At 37.7% G+C, this 21,877-nt stretch overlaps 1 protein-coding gene across 3 annotated transcripts; it reads right to left on the bottom strand.

Moving 5' to 3' along the window:
• Window positions 1–1,819: 1,819 nt before the first annotated feature.
• On the bottom strand, window positions 1,820–20,954 carry LOC134813928 (forkhead box protein J3-like). Of its 3 annotated transcripts, none has more exons than XM_063821864.1 (11): window positions 20,768–20,954; window positions 20,480–20,545; window positions 20,154–20,303; window positions 19,730–19,804; window positions 17,113–17,247; window positions 5,044–5,179; window positions 4,743–4,839; window positions 4,416–4,579; window positions 4,078–4,157; window positions 3,813–3,926; window positions 1,820–3,663 (listed from the first exon to the last, which is right to left on the bottom strand). In XM_063821864.1, the coding sequence occupies exons 1-11, from the start codon at window positions 20,882–20,884 to the stop codon at window positions 3,556–3,558; spliced, it is 1,242 nt and encodes a 413-aa protein (XP_063677934.1). In that variant the 5' UTR covers window positions 20,885–20,954; the 3' UTR covers window positions 1,820–3,555. The 3 variants fall into 3 exon arrangements, with proteins under 3 accessions (XP_063677934.1, XP_063677932.1, XP_063677935.1); XM_063821862.1 differs by having other exon boundaries at window positions 3,472–3,663; window positions 3,813–3,944; XM_063821865.1 differs by lacking the exon at window positions 3,813–3,926 and having other exon boundaries at window positions 3,472–3,663.
• Between the last annotated feature and the right edge of the window lie 923 nt (window positions 20,955–21,877).

The following is a 21,877-nucleotide window of genomic DNA, read 5'->3' as shown; positions in this document are numbered from 1 at the left end:
AAAAATCTACAAGTACAATGCCAATGGCAGAACGCTGAGATTATGGAAGCAAATATGATCAGATTCGATTAAAACCTTGGCGAGCATTGGAGTTGCCGATTATGTCAAGAGTCGAGTTTTCTGATGAACTCTTACATTTTACAACCACTATTACATATTATTTCCGATCATTTATTAATTGAAATTCCACCCCATCAAAATAAATTAAAAGTACAGCCACAGGTGGATTTTTATTTTTATTTTGCTAGGAATAATCAGTATAATATTTATAACATATAAATGTAAATAGTTTGAATTTGTATTATGACTTTGTACCATGACTTTGTATTAAAATCATTATTTAAATATACAACCACAATTGAACTTGTCATACGTTGTATGACCCGCCGCGCGCACGGGTGCGCGGCTCCCCCTATATCGTTGAAAATGAAACTTTACTATAGTGAAGCGACAGTGGGGGTCACCACGTGATACAAAATTGAACTTGATTTATTTTTAAATCTATACGCCGCCTGCCAAAACCAAAGTTGAAAGTAAAAGTTCCCACTAAAAGTAAAATCATTACACCCGCGAGATAACAGCTTTTTTTTACATGGGGACCTCAGGCTATTTTGTATCACGTGGTGACCCCCACTGTCGTTAATTCACTATTATAGTATAGGTGGGTAGCAGACGTCTAAATTTGACGCAACCGTCAAGTTTCCCAACTGTTTTGACAACTGGTCACTGAAAGTATTTTGTAGCGCGATGCGTTACTGTGCCGCGCCGCGCACTCAATAAGGCTTCTCACAGCGACACTGGCTAGATCGGCGAAATGCGCTACTGTGCCGCGCCGAGCTGCCATGAATTGACATCGTCAATTAAAAAGTATTGTATCACGTCGTGACTTGTCATACGTTGTATGACCCGCCGCGCACGAAGTGCGCGGCTCCCCGGCCCCCTGTATCGTCAGGACGACCGTGGGGGTCGCAACGTGATACAAGTCTTGACCCCCATTGTCGTGGCACTAAATGACAATAATATGTAGTATAGCTTGATATTTAAATAATTTGTAGCTAGATCCGATCTAGCTACAAATTATTTTGGCAGGCGGCGTATAGATTTAAAAATAAATCAAGTTCAATTTTGTATCACGTGGTGACCCCCACTGTCGCTTCACTATAGTAAAGTTTCATTTTCAACGATATAGGGGGAGCCGCGCACCCGTGCGCGCGGCGGGTCATACAACGTATGACAAGTTCAATTGTGGTTGTATATTTAAATAATGATTTTAATACAAAGTCATGGTACAAAGTCATAATACAAATTCAAACTATTTACATTTATAAATATTATACTGATTATTCCTAGCAAAATAAAAATAAAAATCCACCTGTGCATGTGGCTGTACTTTTAATTTATTTTGCATTGATGGGGTGGAATTTCAATTAATAAATGATCGGAAATAATATGTAATAGTGGTTGTAAAATGTAAGAGTTCATCAGAAAACTCGACTCTTGACATAATCGGCAACTCCAATGCTCGCCAAGGTTTTAATCTGGTAGATCGCGGATCGTTCACATGATGCATGAATCGACACCGACTTTGTTGATTATTCACTTTTTTCTCCGCAGCATGTGAGTGAACGACCCCATACTAAGCATAATAATCCCATATCGATGCAGCGAAATATAGACCATGTAAATCACGGATATTAATTGATCAAACTTCCGAATTATTATTCATTTTCTTCTATTTTAAATTTTATTTGACAGGGTGACTTTTTCATTCAACCTGTTTTTCTTTAAATACCCACGAACACAAAGAAAAGAAACAAAATTTAAAAACAAAAATTAAACTGTACAATTCGACAATTTCACAGGATACACTGAAATTTCAAAGAACTGACATTTTCAGAATGCTAATAAAACCAGTTTTAAAAATCCATCACATCTTAAGGAACACAGAAATGTTTCTTAATGAATTCCTTATCAATATATCTGATTAGCAGTCAACGGAAAGGCTAATTTCAAGAAATGATAAGTAAAGGCTAAATTTAGAAATATGCTTATCGTAAGTCGTGAAACTAATTCTGGCAAACAATTAACTGTATTAAAGCTTGGAAATTCTTCTCTAGCAACATTCCAATCATCACCCATTAGTTAGTTAACTAAGAAACGAAATAGCTCATATAATAATAAAGGTGGTGTACAAAGATATTTACATTACATTGCATTACATTGAATTGCATTAGAGTTTAATGTATTAAAATGAAGCATAATTGAGACGTTTTTGAAGCACGGCCTACTTCTTCATTACACTAACCATGGTGTATTACATTTAATTAATTGGAAAATATGGCAAGGTTTGAAAGTACATTTTATAACTTTATAACTCCGATATAACAGTCATGTTAGAAAATAGAAATGGCTCAATTGTTTCTGGCAGCTAACTCAAGAACCGTGTTTAGTTACGTGACACCCGATGTAATGTAATTATGCAATTATGTAATTATGTAATTATGTGATTATGTAATTATGTAATTATGTAATTATATAATTATGTAATCATGTTTGTACACCAGGCCAGCAGATTAACACTTAAACTGAACTAAATAACACTAAATATAACCAAAACAAGCGGATCAAGAATATTTTGAAATGGTTAGTGGTTAAATTGTAATTCTCAAAGATCAATATAAATCGACTGGACCGTCTGTATTCGATTATTAGTAAGGTTTCTGCCATGAGCTATATAAGAATATTTTCTGTACCACAACCACTGCGTCTAAAATTACCGATAAATCAAATAATCTAAATTCTGCGCACTAATTTTAGATAATCTCTCCTTATCTAGACTGATGATGTAAAATCTTGAGCGCCGTTTTGGGATTTAGGCTGATCGGGTACCCAATTAAGCTGATTGGGCGCCCTATTAACTGTGTGGGAACTAGGTCAAATTGGGTGTCACCCATATCACAATCTATCTAGTACAGTGAAAAGTTCCTTGAAAAGCAGATGGGTCATGGGTGACTGAAGACTGTTGACTTCATAGCTTCATTAAGTTTCGTCAAGATTTTACTTCATTTTGATAGCATTCCTCAGATAAGGAATTTTAGGTAAGAAAGGGAAACCTTCCCAACGTAATATACTCAACGTACAAACTACATATTGAGCAGGTTGTAACACACAACATTTAGGGTAATTACAAGATTTTACAACTGTAAAAATATACTTATATTGTTCTGAATTCACAATTTACAAGAAATTTTTTCTTAAATCTAGTATAAATCAACGCATTAAATCTAATATCAGCTGATCGCAACATTACGAAGAGCAGTTTCCTAAAATATTCTTCCTACAGTAAAGTTTGTACTTGGATATTCTGTTCCAATATCTCCATAATATATACTAAACCATTGATAAGTCCTTGTTATCTTCAAACTTTCTCTTTTATTCGTCCCATATTCAGCTGAGCATCTAAGTCGCAAGGATAAACTCCACTTTTAATACTGCTCTGATCTGATTTGCTGGCTCAGGTCACATGATTTGGTCTGACTGTTCTTATTGGTTGGCTCATAGTATCGTGGACCAATCAAACTCGTCCTCGACCTCGTCTTCTTGAGCTTGGTTTACCAGACTGTTTTTTATACTGGCGTAATCCTGGTCCGACACAGACAAACCCTGCGGAATTTGACGATTAAAATATTTGTTTGCATTGAGTTGGGATGTTACGTGTCCTGGGGCCGGTAAATAAAGGGAGGATAGGAGGTTCAGGTTAGAGTGTGCGAAGAAGGGATAAACAGAGGGGGACTAATTCACACACCACTAACCTGAACTGGGTTGTTATTGAGGAAAGTAGAGAAGGAAGCAGCCAGATCAGTAAGCTGAGTTGCTGATAAGTTTAGGCCGCTATCTGCTCTGAAAGACTCCATCAGATGTTGGACCTGCAACATAGCACATTTCTGTTGACTTGTTAGTGGTTTGTTTAAGATTTTTAACAAAAATATTGTATGAATAAAAAAGGTTCCAAACAATTAGCGATCAGTTAGATATTTTAAATGAAATACGCTTAAATTAATTTATTACATTACTTACCCTATAGTCCTGATTGTTCAAATTGTTAGCCTTTTGATTATTGAACGATTCTGACATCTGTGGAAGTGTGGGATCTGATGCTGAAATAAAATTTCGTAATTAATTGAATCTAAATTACTAATATTAGAGAGCAGTGTATCCTTACACAGCAAATAATAACTTTCCCTATCGGGCAAATAACCTTCAACAACCCTATCTAGTGCGTGACTTACTTCATCCATTTTTGTGCATGCTTTGATGCGGAAACCCACTTATACTAAAAATAGATAAAATAATTAACAAATTAGCTGATTATTAACAAATTAGCTGATAATTAACAAATTAGCCGATAAGCCCACCTCCTAGAAGTTGGTTTGTGGTGAGACTCTCGTTGAGGTTATCTCCTCTACTTCTATTACCACTGTTGTAGATCAGAGTGTTAAAACTCTGACCGTTAGGGTCTGTCAGATCGGGTAGAGATTTGAATGATCCAGTTAAATGTAACCCATTTTCTCGTATTAACCTGACAATTAGTGATTTTAAGTTAGCAGGTAGTTCCGCACAAAATTAAATCAGATAAGCCATGATCAAAACCGTTTTTAAAAGCCAATATAGCTTCTATGATCTAGCATCAGATCAAATCAAAATCATTTTTGTATAAATCTCGGGTACGAAATAAACCTAACCTGTCAATGGTACTATCAGAAACGGTCTCGCTCATCAAATCAAGACTAGCTTTAGTATCGTTAGTAGGGTGTGGTGACGAGTGTGGGGTCCCTTGCTCTGAAAACAGTAACATACTGTTAAGAGTATAAACTGAGTCAGCCTTATAGCGTTGAAACGGCTTAAATTTTTAAACAAACTATATTTAGCAAAAATAAGAACATCAACCGTAGTAATCTATAATCTATATGCCCATCCGTCCAGGGCAAATTGTAGGCAAATCTGTCGTCAGAAAAAGTTTTTAATAACTTATCAATTACTCACGGGAAACAGAGAGCTTCTCCACCGTAACATTTGCAGTGGAGCATATGGGGTCAGCTTGACGTAGTTCAGGGAACTTCACAGATTTAGAGTAATACTTGTTCACAAACTCTTCCTCCGTCGAATACGGCGACCTTTCCTGTGGGAGAAAAGTGACGGTAATGAGAGGAATTTGACGGGATTATTAATCGTCACATTTCCATGTGGCCAGTGAAAGTCAGTTTTTAAATAAATATGAAGATATGATTGCGTGCGCCCGTGACGTCATGTTTCCAAAGCGATAATCGATGAAACTAAACCCGGAGAAAGTGCTTATAATGAACGCAAGGGATGGACTCAGGGGTGACGTCACTCATTATAATGTCATGCTTGTCATCTTAACTTTTTCGCATGCAAATTATTAAAATTTCGCCCTTAAACCCAAGTAACGCGCGCGTAAACGTACGTGCGCGTCACATTTGTACTGCTGAAGAATTACAAATAACTATATCGCGTGTCACAGCACGTTTGATCCAGGTTATTCAATTACGCTGGCAAATTTCCAGAACTCTAACTTATAAGCACATCCATTAACTTTTATAGACTCATTTAGGAACTATGTAGGCTTCAGAAAGTTCTCAACACGCACACAAAGCCAGTATTTGTTCAGGAGTTCTGCATAGCCGTGTAATCGAGCTACACTGGGAATTTCACTGTGCTAATTGGTACGTCTCTAATGTGTAGATATGGTCTGATACAGCTAGACAGGTTCAGTTCCCACTTTCCCGCCCTTCTTTTTACAAAACTTTGCAGTGAAGACTTGTCTGGAATTTAACATCCAAGCAAAAGGCAAACTTAAATGTTCTTGGCTGTTATGGATCAACCTAACTATTCATGGTCATTTAAATTTGGTCGCCAAATCGCCCAATAACAGTTTGGGTGTGCCCCAAAGGTGGTAAATCGGGGTGCTAGTAAAGCTCTTACAGGCAACTGGTTCCTTTTGACAACTGCTTTTGGTTTAAGTACTGACCTACGTTTCGAACCAGAACGAGTATAATTGTGATATCTCACGAGGTCAGCATGCTAAATTATCTCGCAAAATTTAGTTTAGGCGTGCCACCGCGAGTTTTTCGGCGCGGTGCCGCGCCTACCTAAATTGCAAACAGCAGCAAAAGAATTAAAAATAAATTTCCTTACATATTTCCAATCAGAATATTTTCGGTCATATTGCATGTTGATATTGTTTAATTGATAAAATTTATTTTCGTATTTTAAGATGATGAGAGTTTTTGATATGACGTAAAATTATAACTAGATCGGTATGGCCTATGTATGCGTGTTCGAAGGAACCTGCTAGTTCTTTTCTTTGTTAGTAGAGCATCTTGGGCTATAATACTGGTTCTAACAAGTTTATTATCGGATTTTTACTTATATTTATTATGATATTAATGTTCATTGTAATGGCAACAAAATTTGAATTTTGTTTTCCTTAAATTCTGTTTTCCTTAACTCAGTTAAAAGTGATTGATTTTGTAGCACACCTCATGAGCTTTTAACGTTATAAAATTACTACATGAAGCTCCGACCAAAGTCATTGACAAGTAATTAGCATAAATAACCTGTCACGTGACAGCCTGGCAGTTGTACCGGTTCTAACGGCTCACCTTAACAAAGGGCGATGTGTCAAGTTATGTACTCCGCTCTATATATACGTACTGGTCTATAATTGTTAGGTGTACAAATGAGGACCTATTATGTACAGCTAAAAGCCTTTAACTGGGTAATGGGTATATAATTGGATAATTGATCTGTAATTGATCTGTAAGCTGTCTATTATTGTATAGACTGGTATAGTAGTAGGGTGGTTAGACTATATGATGCTGATAGATGATGATGAGTCTGATCGGTAGATAATGTACAGACTGCTGCCTAAATTATGGTTTAGGGTATACAGTTTATCCTTTAAATTCGTTTCGATTACGGTATGGATATAAAAGTATAAATACTTATAGTATTATATACGTAATACAATAATGATATTAACATCGTTTGCCTATTTTCTGCTCAGACCGAAAGTTAAAGGAAAAGTTAAAGATATTTCTAAATATCATTAACTATGTCAGGGTGAGCTAGAATGACGCAAATCAACCAGGAAGACTATGACTTGCACCGCTGTCTGCCATGTTCAATATAGCTATATAAACATTGTTTATATAGCCTGCAACAACATTACACTTGAAGAAGATAGGCATGTGATCATGGCACAGGATGGAGGTAAAATTGAAGGTAAATTGAAGGCAAAATGGAGGTATAAATTGAGGCAAAAATGAAGGTAAAAGTGGAACAGTAAATTATTTTGTAAATAAAACTGGAAGCTGTTTAGCTAATTTTAATTTTAGATGTTTAGGGTTTTAGTATTTACAAGTTCAATTTAAATTGCCCTCAATCCTGATTGGCACCTTATATATTGTATGGATTAAATGGGCTCAACCTAATATTATCGTGTTTTTGCCTGATAAATATGGCTGAAAAGTTAAATGTGATAACGTCTGTTATTGGCTATTCTATTACACGTGACCTTTCCACCACACTGTGATAGGTCGCAGTCTGCAGTCTCACTGTCTTCATTGTTAAACTCTACAGATAACCTGCTACTTCCTACAAGAGTATAATAATAGATACTGATATAGCCTCACTTAAAAGTATAAATATTACATATATAGTGAATATCACTGCGTTATAATCAGACGCGTCACTTTCAACTAGGCACCAAGCTTGTTCAACAACACTGCTCCTTCACACTGCTCCTTCACAATAATCACATACCATTCCTACAAGTTGTATGTGATCTGTTGAATGTTTGGATCCTTTTAAAAAGGGTCTTATCAGCTCACGTGCCTGAAATAGCACAGCGAACAATGGAATGTACTACAATGGAATGTACTACGAGTTCCAACAATTGGACAATGTGTACTGTAGAACTATAATTATAACAGTAGTTTGCAGACAATTGGGAGCCAATTGGGAGCACGTAGCGACAGAGTGACTACAGGTGAGTTGTTAGAAAGTTCCAGAATAGTTCCATTTAAGTGGTATAAGTAGAACTGTACAGTTATTTAAAGAAATATGCTGGAAATAGCTATTTCATGATGAATATCTCGTAATGGAAGTAAATGTATCCCCCGAGCAATAATAGCTCCTCTATATATAATAATAGCTCTTAGCTATTATATTTGAGCTCTTCATTGAGAAATGAGGGGAAACGTTTGAGTGTAATGTATGGTTTGAGTGTAATGGTTTGAGTGTAATGGTTTGAGTGTAATGGTTTGAGTGTAATGTATCCATGGTTTGGATTGGCTAAAACTCGGGTAAACGTATCTGCCACAGATACTATCTCATTTTGTTCAAGACCGACCGCTAATAAGTGACCGTTAATAAGTGACCGCTAATGAGTGAGTTTTTACTAATTAGAACACTTATTTAATTGAGTGCACTTCCTGCAAACTTCTAAACCTACGAATGAACACACTCGATAGAGTGAAGAGTATCAACCTCTTATAGATATATAAGTAGCTAGATGCCTGGTTTAAACTCAACTAATTAGCAACCCATTATATGATTATTGTAGAAGAGTTATAGAAGAGTGTTGAGTATAAGTCAGTGATCTATTTCATACTACACGCGTACCTAATGAGTTAATGTTTACATTTAAGAGAAGTTATTGATTTTGACATTATTGATAAAGAGACCGGTAGTACTGGTAGTACTGGTATTACTGGTTGTACTGGTAGTACTGGTAGTACTAGTAGTACTGGTATTACTGGTAGTACTAGTAGTACCGGTAGTACTGGTATTACTGGTGGTACTGGTAGTACATTAATAAGACAATGAGGCTGTTATAATGTGGAATATTACAGTCACACAGTCACACAGTCACACAGTCACACAGTCACACAGTCACACAGTCACACAGTCACACAGTCACACAGTCACACAGTCACACAGTCAGATCGCAGTCACACAGCACACGCCCCAACATGCACATTCGCAGAAGATGATCGTCACATAAAGACACCCTCCAGCTTATTACTCACTGAAATACTAGAACCTTCTAATACCAGGGAATGAACGGGTCGTCCTGCCATTCCCAGGAACTCCTCCACCAATCACCGGACAGATCGGGAGCTCTGAACCAATCAGTACACATCGATCATACCACGTGATTTAATAAGATTTTGTGGAAATAAGACACGGGGAAGACCTCTGGTTGGTGAAGGGAATTCAGTAAGTGGATTAATAAGACGAACGATGAAATAGGATACTGATAGGACAGGGCGGTGTGGGGGTCTTGGTCACATGACAGATATTTAGTCACGTAACAAATGTTTGGTCACGCGACAGGGGTTTGGTCAGGCAGTTAGTTTTTTTTAAAAAGGCAGATTTCCACGATAACAGTTTCCAGATTATGGTTTAGCTTCCGTGTGTGTAGGGAAGTGAATAAATTAATTTTTCTAGCATGATCAAGAAGGTTCTACTTGTTCATCACGTAAGACAACGAATGTAGAATGTTTGATTAGAAACCTTGTCCAGATGGAGCAGTGTACCTTCTGTTTTCGGAATATTATACGTCATGAGGATGTTAAAACTTGGGAATTTTATTGGTCCTTTGGTTCCTAATCTTGTCTACCTCCTTTTTCTGAAGTGAAGGCAAAATGGAAACTTCCGGATCCAGTCATGACAGACTAGAGACTAGAGACTAGAGAGACTAGAGAGACTAGAGAGACTAGAGACTAGAGAGACTAGAGAAACTAGAGACTAGAGACTAGAGAGACTAGAGACTAGAGAGACTAGAGAGACTAGAAAGACTAGTGAGACTAGACAGACTAGAGAGACTAGAGACTAGAGACTAGAGAGACTAGAGACTAGAGAGACTAGAGAGACTAGTGAGACTAGAGAGACTAGAGAGACTAGAGAGACTAGAGAGACTAGTGAGACTAGAGAGACTAGAGAGACTAGCGAGACTAGCGAGACTAGAGAGACTAGAGAGAGACTAGTCACCAATTCCTCAGAAAGCATTTTTCTCTTCTTAGTTCTGCAGAATTTCCACAGAATGTTGATAAATAAAAGAACAACAATAGCTTTTGACCTCATGGAAAATATGTTCAAAATTACATCCTATCTAGATATCTAGAGAGTTTAACATTTCCTCCCAGGTTCCCGTGTTTCTGGAGGTGGGGTCGACATGACCAAACTTCTGTCACATGACCAAACCTCTGTCACATGACCAAACCTCTGTCACATGACCAAACCTCTGTCACATGACCAAACCTCTGTCACTACAACTGAAATTACTCTACGTATCATCACTGTTCAGTGTTCACATGATGTGGCTCACAAATAAACATCACAGTGTAGTGACTAGTGTTTATTACGTGTTGCAGACAGCACATCATGGCGAGCGACTATAATAAAGTTTAAATTTATAAGATTATGATCGAGTTATCATGATTAAGTGAATGTATCAAAGTATTACTGAGATATTGTAATATTATAAAGTTAAATTTATCAAATAATTACACATTTATTATCAAATTAACCTAATGTATTAACCTAAGCTACGATGAAAACTTAAATGCTTTTGACTCTGCTCGCCCACAGTTGTTGTTGGTGAGAAATGAAAATTAATAACAAATTGTATGGTTTTTGGTAAAATATATCTGTTTGTTTGTTTGTTTGTTTATAGAACCCGTCCCCAATCTCGTATCGGAAAATGACTAAACTCAGGTCTGAGTGTGAATACGGGTGGTACCTGCAAGAGTGTTCATTAAGCATTTAGAGTTCTGTAAAACTGCAGTTACAATTGTGCTAGAGTATTTTTAGTATATACGATTGGTATCAGAAATATATCCCTACATGCTTCCAAAATTTGTAAAGCCGTAGTACATACATATCACACTACACCGGAGCCTACACAGTGCAATCTCCTCCATACCAGTCGATCTGCGCCGCGTATGTTTATATAAGCGCGCGGCGCAGACTGGAGGAAACCACACTCTGCAAGTTCGATCCAGTGCAATGCTACATGTACGTACTACGGCTTCATCTCCAACTTTCTGCACAATGTACTGGAATGTTTTGAAGGAAAAGAATGAACAAAAAAAAAGTGATATATATAAATAAAATCAGCGATTTAATGTTAGCCTTAGGAGGGTAACTTTAATTCCCTGGTTTCTAAAATCAGCTTTTTAATAAAATAAAATAAAGTATGTAACGTCGATACCAAACCGATTATTGAGCGATAATAACTGAGTAGTTTATTCCTGGGTTGCGGAGTCATTCAGATGTTCCAGTTTTCGAATGTGGTTCTTGTTCAGTTCTTGACCAGAAGTGTCTAATGAAGTAAGTCAGACAAGCAAACTCTTCCTTTAATGCTGATATAAGTCGTCTCAATCCCAGAAATTATGAATGATGACCCAGTGTAAAAGTGCAGAAATCGACCGAAAATAACAAAAACTAAAAACAGTTAAAAAGTGACAAGATTCAAACACAAGGAAAATTAATAACTTAGAGCGTAATAAGGAATATGAATATCTCCAAACGGAGTTTTCTGAGAGGGTGAGAGGTTCTTTAATTAGAGCTAATGATAAAATGAGACCCACTAAAGGTACTAAATTAACCGGACTGCTAGCAAGGAATCGAGAGTGGAAATAAAAATAAAAGCGGAATAAATTTTAAGATAATGAAACAGAAACTGAAAGCTAAAATATATACCGTTCTATAATGCCTCCGCAAACTATTGCTCCTTTGTAAAGCACGTGTTAGTAAGTGTAGTAAAAAGATAAAAATAATAAAGCTATAAAAATGAACGGAGCGTTGAAAATCTGAGAGGGTGAGACTGAGAGGTTCTTTAATTAATAACTTAGAGCGTAATAAGGAATATGAATATCTCCAAACGGAGTTTTCTGAGAGGGTGAGAGGTTCTTTAATTAGAGCTAATGATAAAATGAGACCCACTAAAGGTACTAAATTAACCGGACTGCTAGCAAGGAATCGAGAGTGGAAATAAAAATAAAAGCGGAATAAATTTTAAGATAATGAAACAGAAACTGAAAGCTAAAATATATACCGTTCTAGAATGCCTCCGCAAACTATTGCTCCTTTGTAAAGCACGTGTTAGTAAGTGTAGTAAAAAGATAAAAATAATAAAGCTATAAAAATGAACGGAGCGTTGAAAATCTGAGAGGGTGAGACTGAGAGGTTCTTTAATTAATAACTTAGAGCGTAATAAGGAATATGAATATCTCCAAACGGAGTTTTCTGAGAGGGTGAGAGGTTCTTTAATTAGAGCTAATGATAAAATGAGACCCACTAAAGGTACTAAATTAACCGGACTGCTAGCAAGGAATCGAGAGTGGAAATAAAAATAAAAGCGGAATAAATTTTAAGATAATGAAACAGAAACTGAAAGCTAAAATATATACCGTTCTAGAATGCCTCCGCAAACTATTGCTCCTTTGTAAAGCACGTGTTAGTAAGTGTAGTAAAAAGATAAAAATAATAAAGCTATAAAAATGAACGGAGCGTTGAAAATCTGAGAGGGTGAGACTGAGAGGTTCTTTAATTAATAACTTAGAGCGTAATAAGGAATATGAATATCTCCAAACGGAGTTATCTGAGAGGGTGAGAGGTTCTTTAATTAGAGCTAATGATAAAATGAGACCCACTAAAGGTACTAAATTAACCGGACTGCTAGCAAGGAATCGAGAGTGGAAATAAAAATAAAAGCGGAATAAATTTTAAGATAATGAAACAGAAACTGAAAGCTAAAATATATACCGTTCTAGAATGCCTCCGCAAACTATTGCTCCTTTGTAAAGCACGTGTTAGTAAGTGTAGTAAAAAGATAAAAATAATAAAGCTATAAAAATGAACGGAGCGTTGAAAATCTGAGAGGGTGAGACTGAGAGGTTCTTTAATTAATAACTTAGAGCGTAATAAGGAATATGAATATCTCCAAACGGAGTTTTCTGAGAGGGTGAGAGGTTCTTTAATTAGAGCTAATGATAAAATGAGACCCACTAAAGGTACTAAATTAACCGGACTGCTAGCAAGGAATCGAGAGTGGAAATAAAAATAAAAGCGGAATAAATTTTAAGATAATCCTAAAATATATCTAAATAATAACCAAATATGGTGAAATTAAGCCCCTCACAAAGTCCCTTTGTTTTTTCCATAGTATACAGTAACCTTTTGTATTGTATGTGATGAGTCCTAATGATCTGAAGCACCTGTTGTCTTAAAGGGAAACACAAATCTACTGATTTACACAACTCATTACGGCAATGAAATGGTTGGAAACGAAAAAGGGAGGGGAAGATAATATAACGCGGTTCCCAACTATTTCAGAGACTGATCGTTCACGGAGGCCCGGCTAAAGAGAGCATTTTAAATAACGCAAACCAAGTTAAAATAGGATGAAACCGGAATCCGACAGACATTGTCACTAACAAGGAACAGTGACTAGTTCTAGGGAACATATTCTTATATAACATATATTGTTCTCTAAGTAAATGAGCGAAAGTGACAGTTAATTAGCACGACAGTGAATTAGTGACAGTAAATTAGTGACAGTTAATTAGTGACAGTTAATTAGTGACAGTGAATTAGTGAAAATGACAGTGACAGTCCAAATGAAGAGATGTATATTGACTGTTAAATCACCGTGTGTGTGTGTAGGACCGAATAATATCGTGTATAAAGTCATCACGGCAGATAAAATATTAATACGGCTCTCCTTTAGAGGTCACGTGACTTATAGGTCGTCATGGCAACCGCCATTATGACGTCACGAAAAATGCAAAGTATGGGATGTCCTTATATATGCAATCTAATTTTAATAATATAAACGTGAACGATCCTATGTAATGATTACAAGAAAGAATGTAAATGTTGGTGAACTACGTCCCTGGATATTAAAAAGTTTAGCGCCGGCCCGGGCTCAGGGTTTGGGAACAAAATCAGATTTACGAGCCGAGATGATCGAATTTCCGATGTAGGTTGGATGTTCTAACATGTAGAGTGTTAAGTGATAACGTGTGTTGGCTTGTGTCCAAACTAGTCTGTCACGTGTGTTGGCTCGTGTCCAAACTAGTCTGTCACGTGTGTTGGCTTGTGTGCAAACTAGTCTGTCACGTGTGTTGGCTTGTGTCCAAACTAGTCTGCCACGGCCCACGTGTGTTGGCTTGTGTCCAAACTAGTCTGTCACGTGTGTTGGCTCGTGTCCAAACTAGTCTGTCACGTGTGTTGTCACGTGACACACTGGTTCAAGTCTGAGGGATTCTGTGGAAATTGTCGCTTAATCAGTTGAATCCATTAGATAATACTGATACTTGGTCTATTCCAGAACAATCTTCAAATTTTAGCACTGTCTGTAAATTCCACTTTTCCAGAACAATCTTCAAATTTGTAAAGTGATTCTATATGTGAAATTAAAATTCCAGTCGATCTTAACCTAAAGTAATGATCGAGTATGTACTTTTTCTGAGCGATGACGTTAAACAAGCTGCAAGCATGGTTAAATCACCATCATCACGTCAGGAATTCCAAGAATTTAACGAAATCACGCATCCAATATTCCAACCAACAAGATTACCTCAAAACTAATCCCATTTTCACACTTTGACGAAAGCAGAATGCTCTATCTACCCTCATCCTTACGTCAAAGCCACAGTGTAAAAACTCACAACTCCGCTGTTAAGCTGCAATGATGAAATATCTCGTGCACACACACTACAGGACAAAAAGAGGTTTAAAAAGCAGAGAGATGACCATATCACACGGCTGAGTCGCTCACACACGATTATCAAGCAGGGGCAGTGTGAGGGAGGCAATGTTTTAAAGCTGGTGAGAACTGTGGAACTCGTGAGATGGTCTTGGAGAAGTGCCAAGATTGGAGATGAGGACTTCACATACAGTGGTTTTGTAAAGGCCTGAATCTTCACTGTGCATAATTTTATTGAGGACTGAATCTTCACGAACAGTCATTTTATTGAGGACTGAATCTTCACGAACAGTCATTTTATTGAGGACTGAACTTCACGTACAGTCATTTTATTGAGGACTGAATCTTCACGTACAGTCATTTTATTGAGGACTGAATCTTCACGTACAGTCATTTTATTGAGGACTGAATCTTCACGTACAGTCATTTTATTGAGGACTGAATCTTCACGAACAGTCATTTTATTGAGGACTGAATCTTCACGAACAGTCATTTTATTGAGGACTGAATCTTCACGTACAGTCATTTTATTGAGGACTGAATCTTCACGTACGTCGTACAGTCATTTTATTGATGACTGAATCTTCACGTACAGTCATTTTATTGAGGACTGAATCTTCACGAACAGTCATTTTATTGAGGACTGAATCTTCACGAACAGTCATTTTATTGAGGACTGAATCTTCACGTACAGTCATTTTATTGAGGACTGAATCTTCACGTACAGTCATTTTATTGAGGACTGAATCTTCACGTACAGTCATTTTATTGAGGACTGAATTTTCACGTACAGTCATTTTATTGAGGACTGAATCTTCACGTACAGTCATTTTATTGAGGACTGAATCTTCACGAACAGTCATTTTATTGAGGACTGAATCTTCACGTACAGCCATTTTATTGAGGACTGAATCTTCACGTACAGTCATTTTATTGAGGACTGAATCTTCACGTACAGTCATTTTATTGAGGACTGAATCCTTACGTACACTGTACAGTCATTTTATTGAGGACTGAATCTTCACGTACAGTCATTTTATTGAGGACTGAATCTTCACGTACAGTCATTTTATTGAGGAGTGAGGACTCAATCTTCATAAGTTCATATATTATGCAGCTATTTTATTCGGCTTTGCCTATTTTCTGAGTTTGTGCAAAGCATTTTGCCCGTATCTTGTGATTAGCGTATCATTTACCTACCAGTTACTACAGTAGAACCCACAACAACATACCTAAGCTATCAAACAGCAATTCCAGTGTAACAATACACACGAGGCGGGAGTGTGTGGGTACTGTTCAAATCTCTGATACATGATTAAAGGGCAGCTTGAGCTCACACGTGACACGAGACATAATGACCACGTGACACGTGCGTAATAGTCACGTGACACGTGCTCTCAATGATAAGGTGTAAAGATAGCCAGCAGGAGGTAGGATTGAGATATACATAATCATAACGTGTGTTGTCAGGGTACACTCTCAAACATTTTGTACTTTATATCACCGTGTGGTCATTTTAACTGTCAACCGTGAGGTCTCATCATATATTTCTTCATGATATTTATAGCCCCCATTTTTCAGCCCCAAGATAAATTCTTTAAATCGAGTAAAAACATAGTACTGATAAACGTAAATTTACGTATCATACTCAGTTAAAGATGATATGAGGTAAATGTAAATCTCTAACACTAATCTGCGGAGCATGAAGCTTGACGTGTGTGTTCAGTGTAACATTTCATGAGAGGAGCATTAGTCCGACCACCAGATGGCGCTGTAAATGTCACGTGACGCGATGTAAATGTCACGTGACGTCACGTGACGCGCTGTAAATGTCATGTGACGTGACAGCAACTGTGTGCTATGTGTGTGCTGTAAAATGTGGTGTGCAAATCAAGGGGAGAAGTAGATACAATTATTATTTCTATCACGTGAAACTTATCCACAACAAATCATTAAGAAGAAGTGATGTGAGGCGTGCATGATGACGTAATTATAAAACTGCCCACCCTGGATATCTCATCCAATTTTCTAATTTTCCCATTCACCCTTTTAAAAAAAGTAAAAGTGTAAGGTTACGAATGGTGAAATGGAAAAAAGTGGGATTTTAGAGACGGGGTGGGTGGGTGGTTCTAGACATGTCGCCATTCCTTCCTCAAAAAGAATTTAATAAACTTGTAATTAAAAACAATTTAATAGACTTGTAATTAAAAACAATTTAATAGACTTGTAATTAAAAACAATTTAATAGACGTGTAATAAAAAACAATTTAATAGACTTGTAATTAAAAACAATTTAATAATATTGTACTTACACCGCAAGAACTAGAACTCCTTCTTTTTCTCTGTTGGATTTTGTTCATACACATCTTGTTAACGTTAGGGAGGATACTCTTCGTGTTCTCGTCTGAATCTGTACCATCACTCGCTCCTAACATCCAGTAACACCCCTGGGAGAACTATAATTAACATCCAGTAACACCCCTGGGAGAACTACAATTAACAATTAACATTCTAAAACTGCGGGTCAGGGTTATAAAATCAATATTTCATTTCGTGGAGGACGCGATACTTTGCAACATGATGCAATATTATCTCGCTCCAATACATCAGCTACTTTAATTACAGCCCCCCCCCCCCCCCACATTAATTACAGCCTCCCACATTAATTGCAGCCCCCCCCCCCCCACATTAATTACAGCCTCCCACATTAATTACAGCCTCTCCAAATTAATAACAGCCCCCCCCCCCCCCCTCCCACACGGTAATTAGTAATTACCCATGTCCTCAGTTATCTCTGAGACATGGCCATATAATTATTATTATGACCTTATCACAACACGTATTGAAGGTATATTATTGCGTAACACACGAAACTAGCACCAAAGCGTAAGGTGAGCTGCTGGTGCTGCAGATGAACTGCAGTAATGGAGATATTCTGAGAGCGGAGATACCGAGTAATGGTATGGTAGTGAATAGATATTACCAGAAACAGAGTGCACACCACACCTATTAACAGAGTGCACACTTATTACCCGAGTGTAACAGAGTGCACTGTCTCCACACACCTATTACCCGAGTGTAACAGAGTGCACTGTCTCCTTACACTTATTACCCGAGTGTAACAGAGTGCACTGTCTCCCCACACCTATTACCCGAGTGTAACAGAGTGCACTGTCTCCCCACACCTATTACCCGAGTGTAACAGAGTGCACTGTCTCCCCACACCTATTACCCGAGTGTAACAGAGTGCACTGTCTCCCCACACTTATTACCCGAGTGTAACAGAGTGCACTGTCTCCACACACTTATTACCCGAGTGTAACAGAGTGCACTGTCTCACCACACCTATTACCGAGTGTAACAGAGTGCACTGTCTCCCACACTATTACCCGAGTGTAACAGAGTGCACTGTCTCCCCACACTTATTACCCGAGTGTAACAGAGTGCACTGTCTCCCCACACCTTATTACCCGAGTGTAACAGAGTGCACTGTCTCCCCACACCTATTACCCGAGTGTAACAGAGTGCACTGTCTCCCCACACCTATTACCTGAGTGTAACAGAGTGCACTGTCTCCCCACACTTATTACCCGAGTGTAACAGAGTGCACTGTCTCCACACACCTATTACCCGAGTGTAACAGAGTGCACTGTCTCCCCACACTTATTACCCGAGTGTAACAGAGTGCACTGTCTCCCCACACCTATTACCCGAGTGTAACAGAGTGCACTGTCTCCACACACTTATTACCCGAGTGTAACAGAGTGCACTGTCTCCCCACACTTATTACCCGAGTGTAACAGAGTGCACTGTCTCCCCACACCTATTACCCGAGTGTAACAGAGTGCACTGTCTCCCCACACCTATTACCTGAGTGTAACAGAGTGCACTGTCTCCCCACACTTATTACCCGAGTGTAACAGAGTGCACTGTCTCCACACACTTATTACCCGAGTGTAACAGAGTGCACTGTCTCCCCACACTTATTACCCGAGTGTAACAGAGTGCACTGTCTCCCCACACCTATTACCCGAGTGTAACAAAGTGCACTGTCTCCCACACTTATAATCCGAGTGTAACAGAGTGCACTGTCTCCACACACCTATTACCCGAGTGTAACAGAGTGCACTGTCTCCACACACCTATTACCCGAGTGTAACTGAGTGCACTGTCTCCCCACACTTATTACCCGAGTGTAACAGAGTGCACTGTCTCCACACACTTATTACCCGAGTGTAACAGAGTGCACTGTCTCCACACACCTATTACCCGAGTGTAACAGAGTGCACTGTTTCCACACACCTATTACCCGAGTGTAACAGAGTGCACTGTCTCCACACACTTATTACCCGAGTGTAACAGAGTGCACTGTCTCCCCACACTTATTACCCGAGTGTAACAGAGTGCACTGTCTCCCCACACTTATAACCCGAGTGTAACAGAGTGCACTATCTCCCCACACTTATTACCCGAGTGTAACAGAGTGCACTGTCTCCCCACACTTATTACCCGAGTGTAACAGAGTGCACTGTCTCCACACACTTATTACCCGAGTGTAACAGAGTGTACTGCCTCCCCACATCCCTCAATAGAGATGAGCTTGTTGGAGGATTCGCCGTGATGTGCTCGCTCAATGTACACTCTAATTATGACATCTTTTGTTAACTAGGTACCGTAGAAGTTTAAAGGATATCATGATATAACGTGTGCAGCATAACAAGCTTACATGCTCATATTTTACATGCTATAAGATATTATATCATTATGGAATTAAATGGGAAAAAGAAATAACTTGGGCTGACTGCTAAAATCATCTGGAAGGAAATTGAACTTGTTATCGTTTACCCATGGACTAGGGTAACGTATCGGGGCTCAGTAATTCATTCTTATTTCTTACACCCTTAAATTATTTAAGTTAAAGTTAATTACCTTTCCCGGGTCGTCCTTACTGCGAGGGACCTTTCTGAAGCACTTGTTCAGGGACAGATTGTGTCTTATCGAATTCTGAAAATTATAACATGATTTAATTTAAAACTTAGGTTAAACATACTTGTGGATTCACAGCATGAAATTGCTAGTATTAATGTACAATGTAAATATATAATGGTATGCGTTAGTAAGGTCATTATATAATCAGCTTACTGTAGATTGTTTAATAGAGTCAGAGACCCACTCGATAATTTACACAGTACTGATAAACAGTACAGAGTACGTCCGCCCACAGACAAGAAAGAAAGTTATATATATTAGACAACTAGCTTATCACTTCTCAGATGATAGGTAAGTTGGGTTATTGCTCAACAGATCAGCTAATTAGTTAATTAATTATCTATTATCTAATCAATTAACTCACTTTCCAACCGTTTCCAGCACCCTTGTAGTAAGGAAAGTGGTGTAAGATCCAAGAGTATATTTCACTGAGTGTTATTTTGCGCTTGTCTGACGAGTTGATGGCGAAGGTAATTAGGTTTGCGTAGGAGTATGGTGGCTTGACAGAGGGGTTCTGAGGTTTTGTCGAAATTTATTATATTATGAAAGGTACGTCCTGTTTACATAGTATATCTATATTTCAATACAATAAAGTATGGAACTGGTAAATCAATTTTGAGAATTTATATATAATAGATTTTTATGAATGATATTGCACAGAAAATCACGATTTGCTAAATTTTAACTCACCAGACTTTCCTCACTAGGTACGTATTTAGCGTTTATATCAACAATATGGGAGTTTGCTTTCCTTGTCTGAAGCAAGTATAAGTTGTAATATATCAGTTATTTAATATCAACATTAAGATGTGTAATTCAGAACACCAGAGTCTATTCATATGGTGTAGGTACTTGTTTCATCCGATGATATAAAATGTTTTACTTCTATTTAATTAAGCAATAATTTGATGATCATTATTAAACAATACTACATTGTGTATACTATATTGTGTATCATCTAATCTCAAAAATACTAACCTTAGGTGCCTCAAGGACATATGTAGAATGTGAGATGTTGTTCATTGCTCCACCAGCAGAAAGGCGAGGTAACCAGTCCATAGCCGTTAGGCTGGCCGATAAATCAGGAGCAGACATTTCACACTTATGATCAGGTCCTTTATACTATACCATGGCTTTTCTAAAACACTGTTGCTTGAAACTTATTAGTATTTAAAAAACATTAATCATTTCTAAGATCATTGATATTGCCTCACTAAAATCAACCAATATTCATTAAAACCCTTGATTTACTGCAAACCCCCGATATACCGAAAACCCTGATTTACTGCAGATAATTCCTTTTCCCCAATTTTTCCTCAAATTTGTTCGAAAATATGATTTTTTGTGTTTTATCGTCTGAAGTTGGTACTTTTTATGCTATCAACATCTTCGAAATTGGTATCAAGGTCTCCCTGAAGTCAAATGTGATATATATTTGATTATTTCTTCTAGATGTCTCCACCCCGAACAGTTGTTCCTTCAATTTCAAAGTGTTTGGCAAGTGGAAAAAAGTTGCTATTCAACATTTGCATCACTTATCATTTCATGTTCAAGAAGGGTGATTCTCCGGGACTGGACGTGATCCTGACGGTACTCAGGACGTGATCCCTTACAATAACCAAGACTCAAGGCGAGCTCATTAGCTAGGTTCAAGGTGTGCTTGTAAGCACGTGCTTGTTTCTTATTACGCCTCCACTCCTCTGATACTTGGCAGAAATTTCCTATGACAGGGTACCAATTGGTTTTAGGAAATGATATGATATATGTTATTCTATTGATGTATAGTCAAGATGTGAGTGTTAGGGCTCTCATTAGCAAATTTGCGTTTAATCCTGTTTATGAATTTGATCATATTATGTTCCAATATGAAGGCAGCAAGAATTTATTTTAATAGTTTCACGCTATTGAATATGCTAAGTACAATCGTGAAATTATCGAAAATATTACATGTTGATGTCTGAAGGCCTTTTCTATCTCTTTTTTACCAATTTCAGAGCCCAAAAACCAAAACCTCTGATTTACCACAAACCCTGATTTACTGCAGGTTTTGCCTTTCCCCCAAAGAATAAATAATTATAACACTTTTGG

The sequence above is a fragment of the Bolinopsis microptera genome, chromosome 4 (genome assembly GCF_026151205.1).
Source record: "Bolinopsis microptera isolate Bmic1 chromosome 4, MBARI_Bmic_1.0, whole genome shotgun sequence".
Taxonomy (NCBI): Eukaryota; Metazoa; Ctenophora; class Tentaculata; order Lobata; family Bolinopsidae; genus Bolinopsis; species Bolinopsis microptera.
This window is presented reverse-complemented; position numbering and strand designations above follow the sequence as displayed.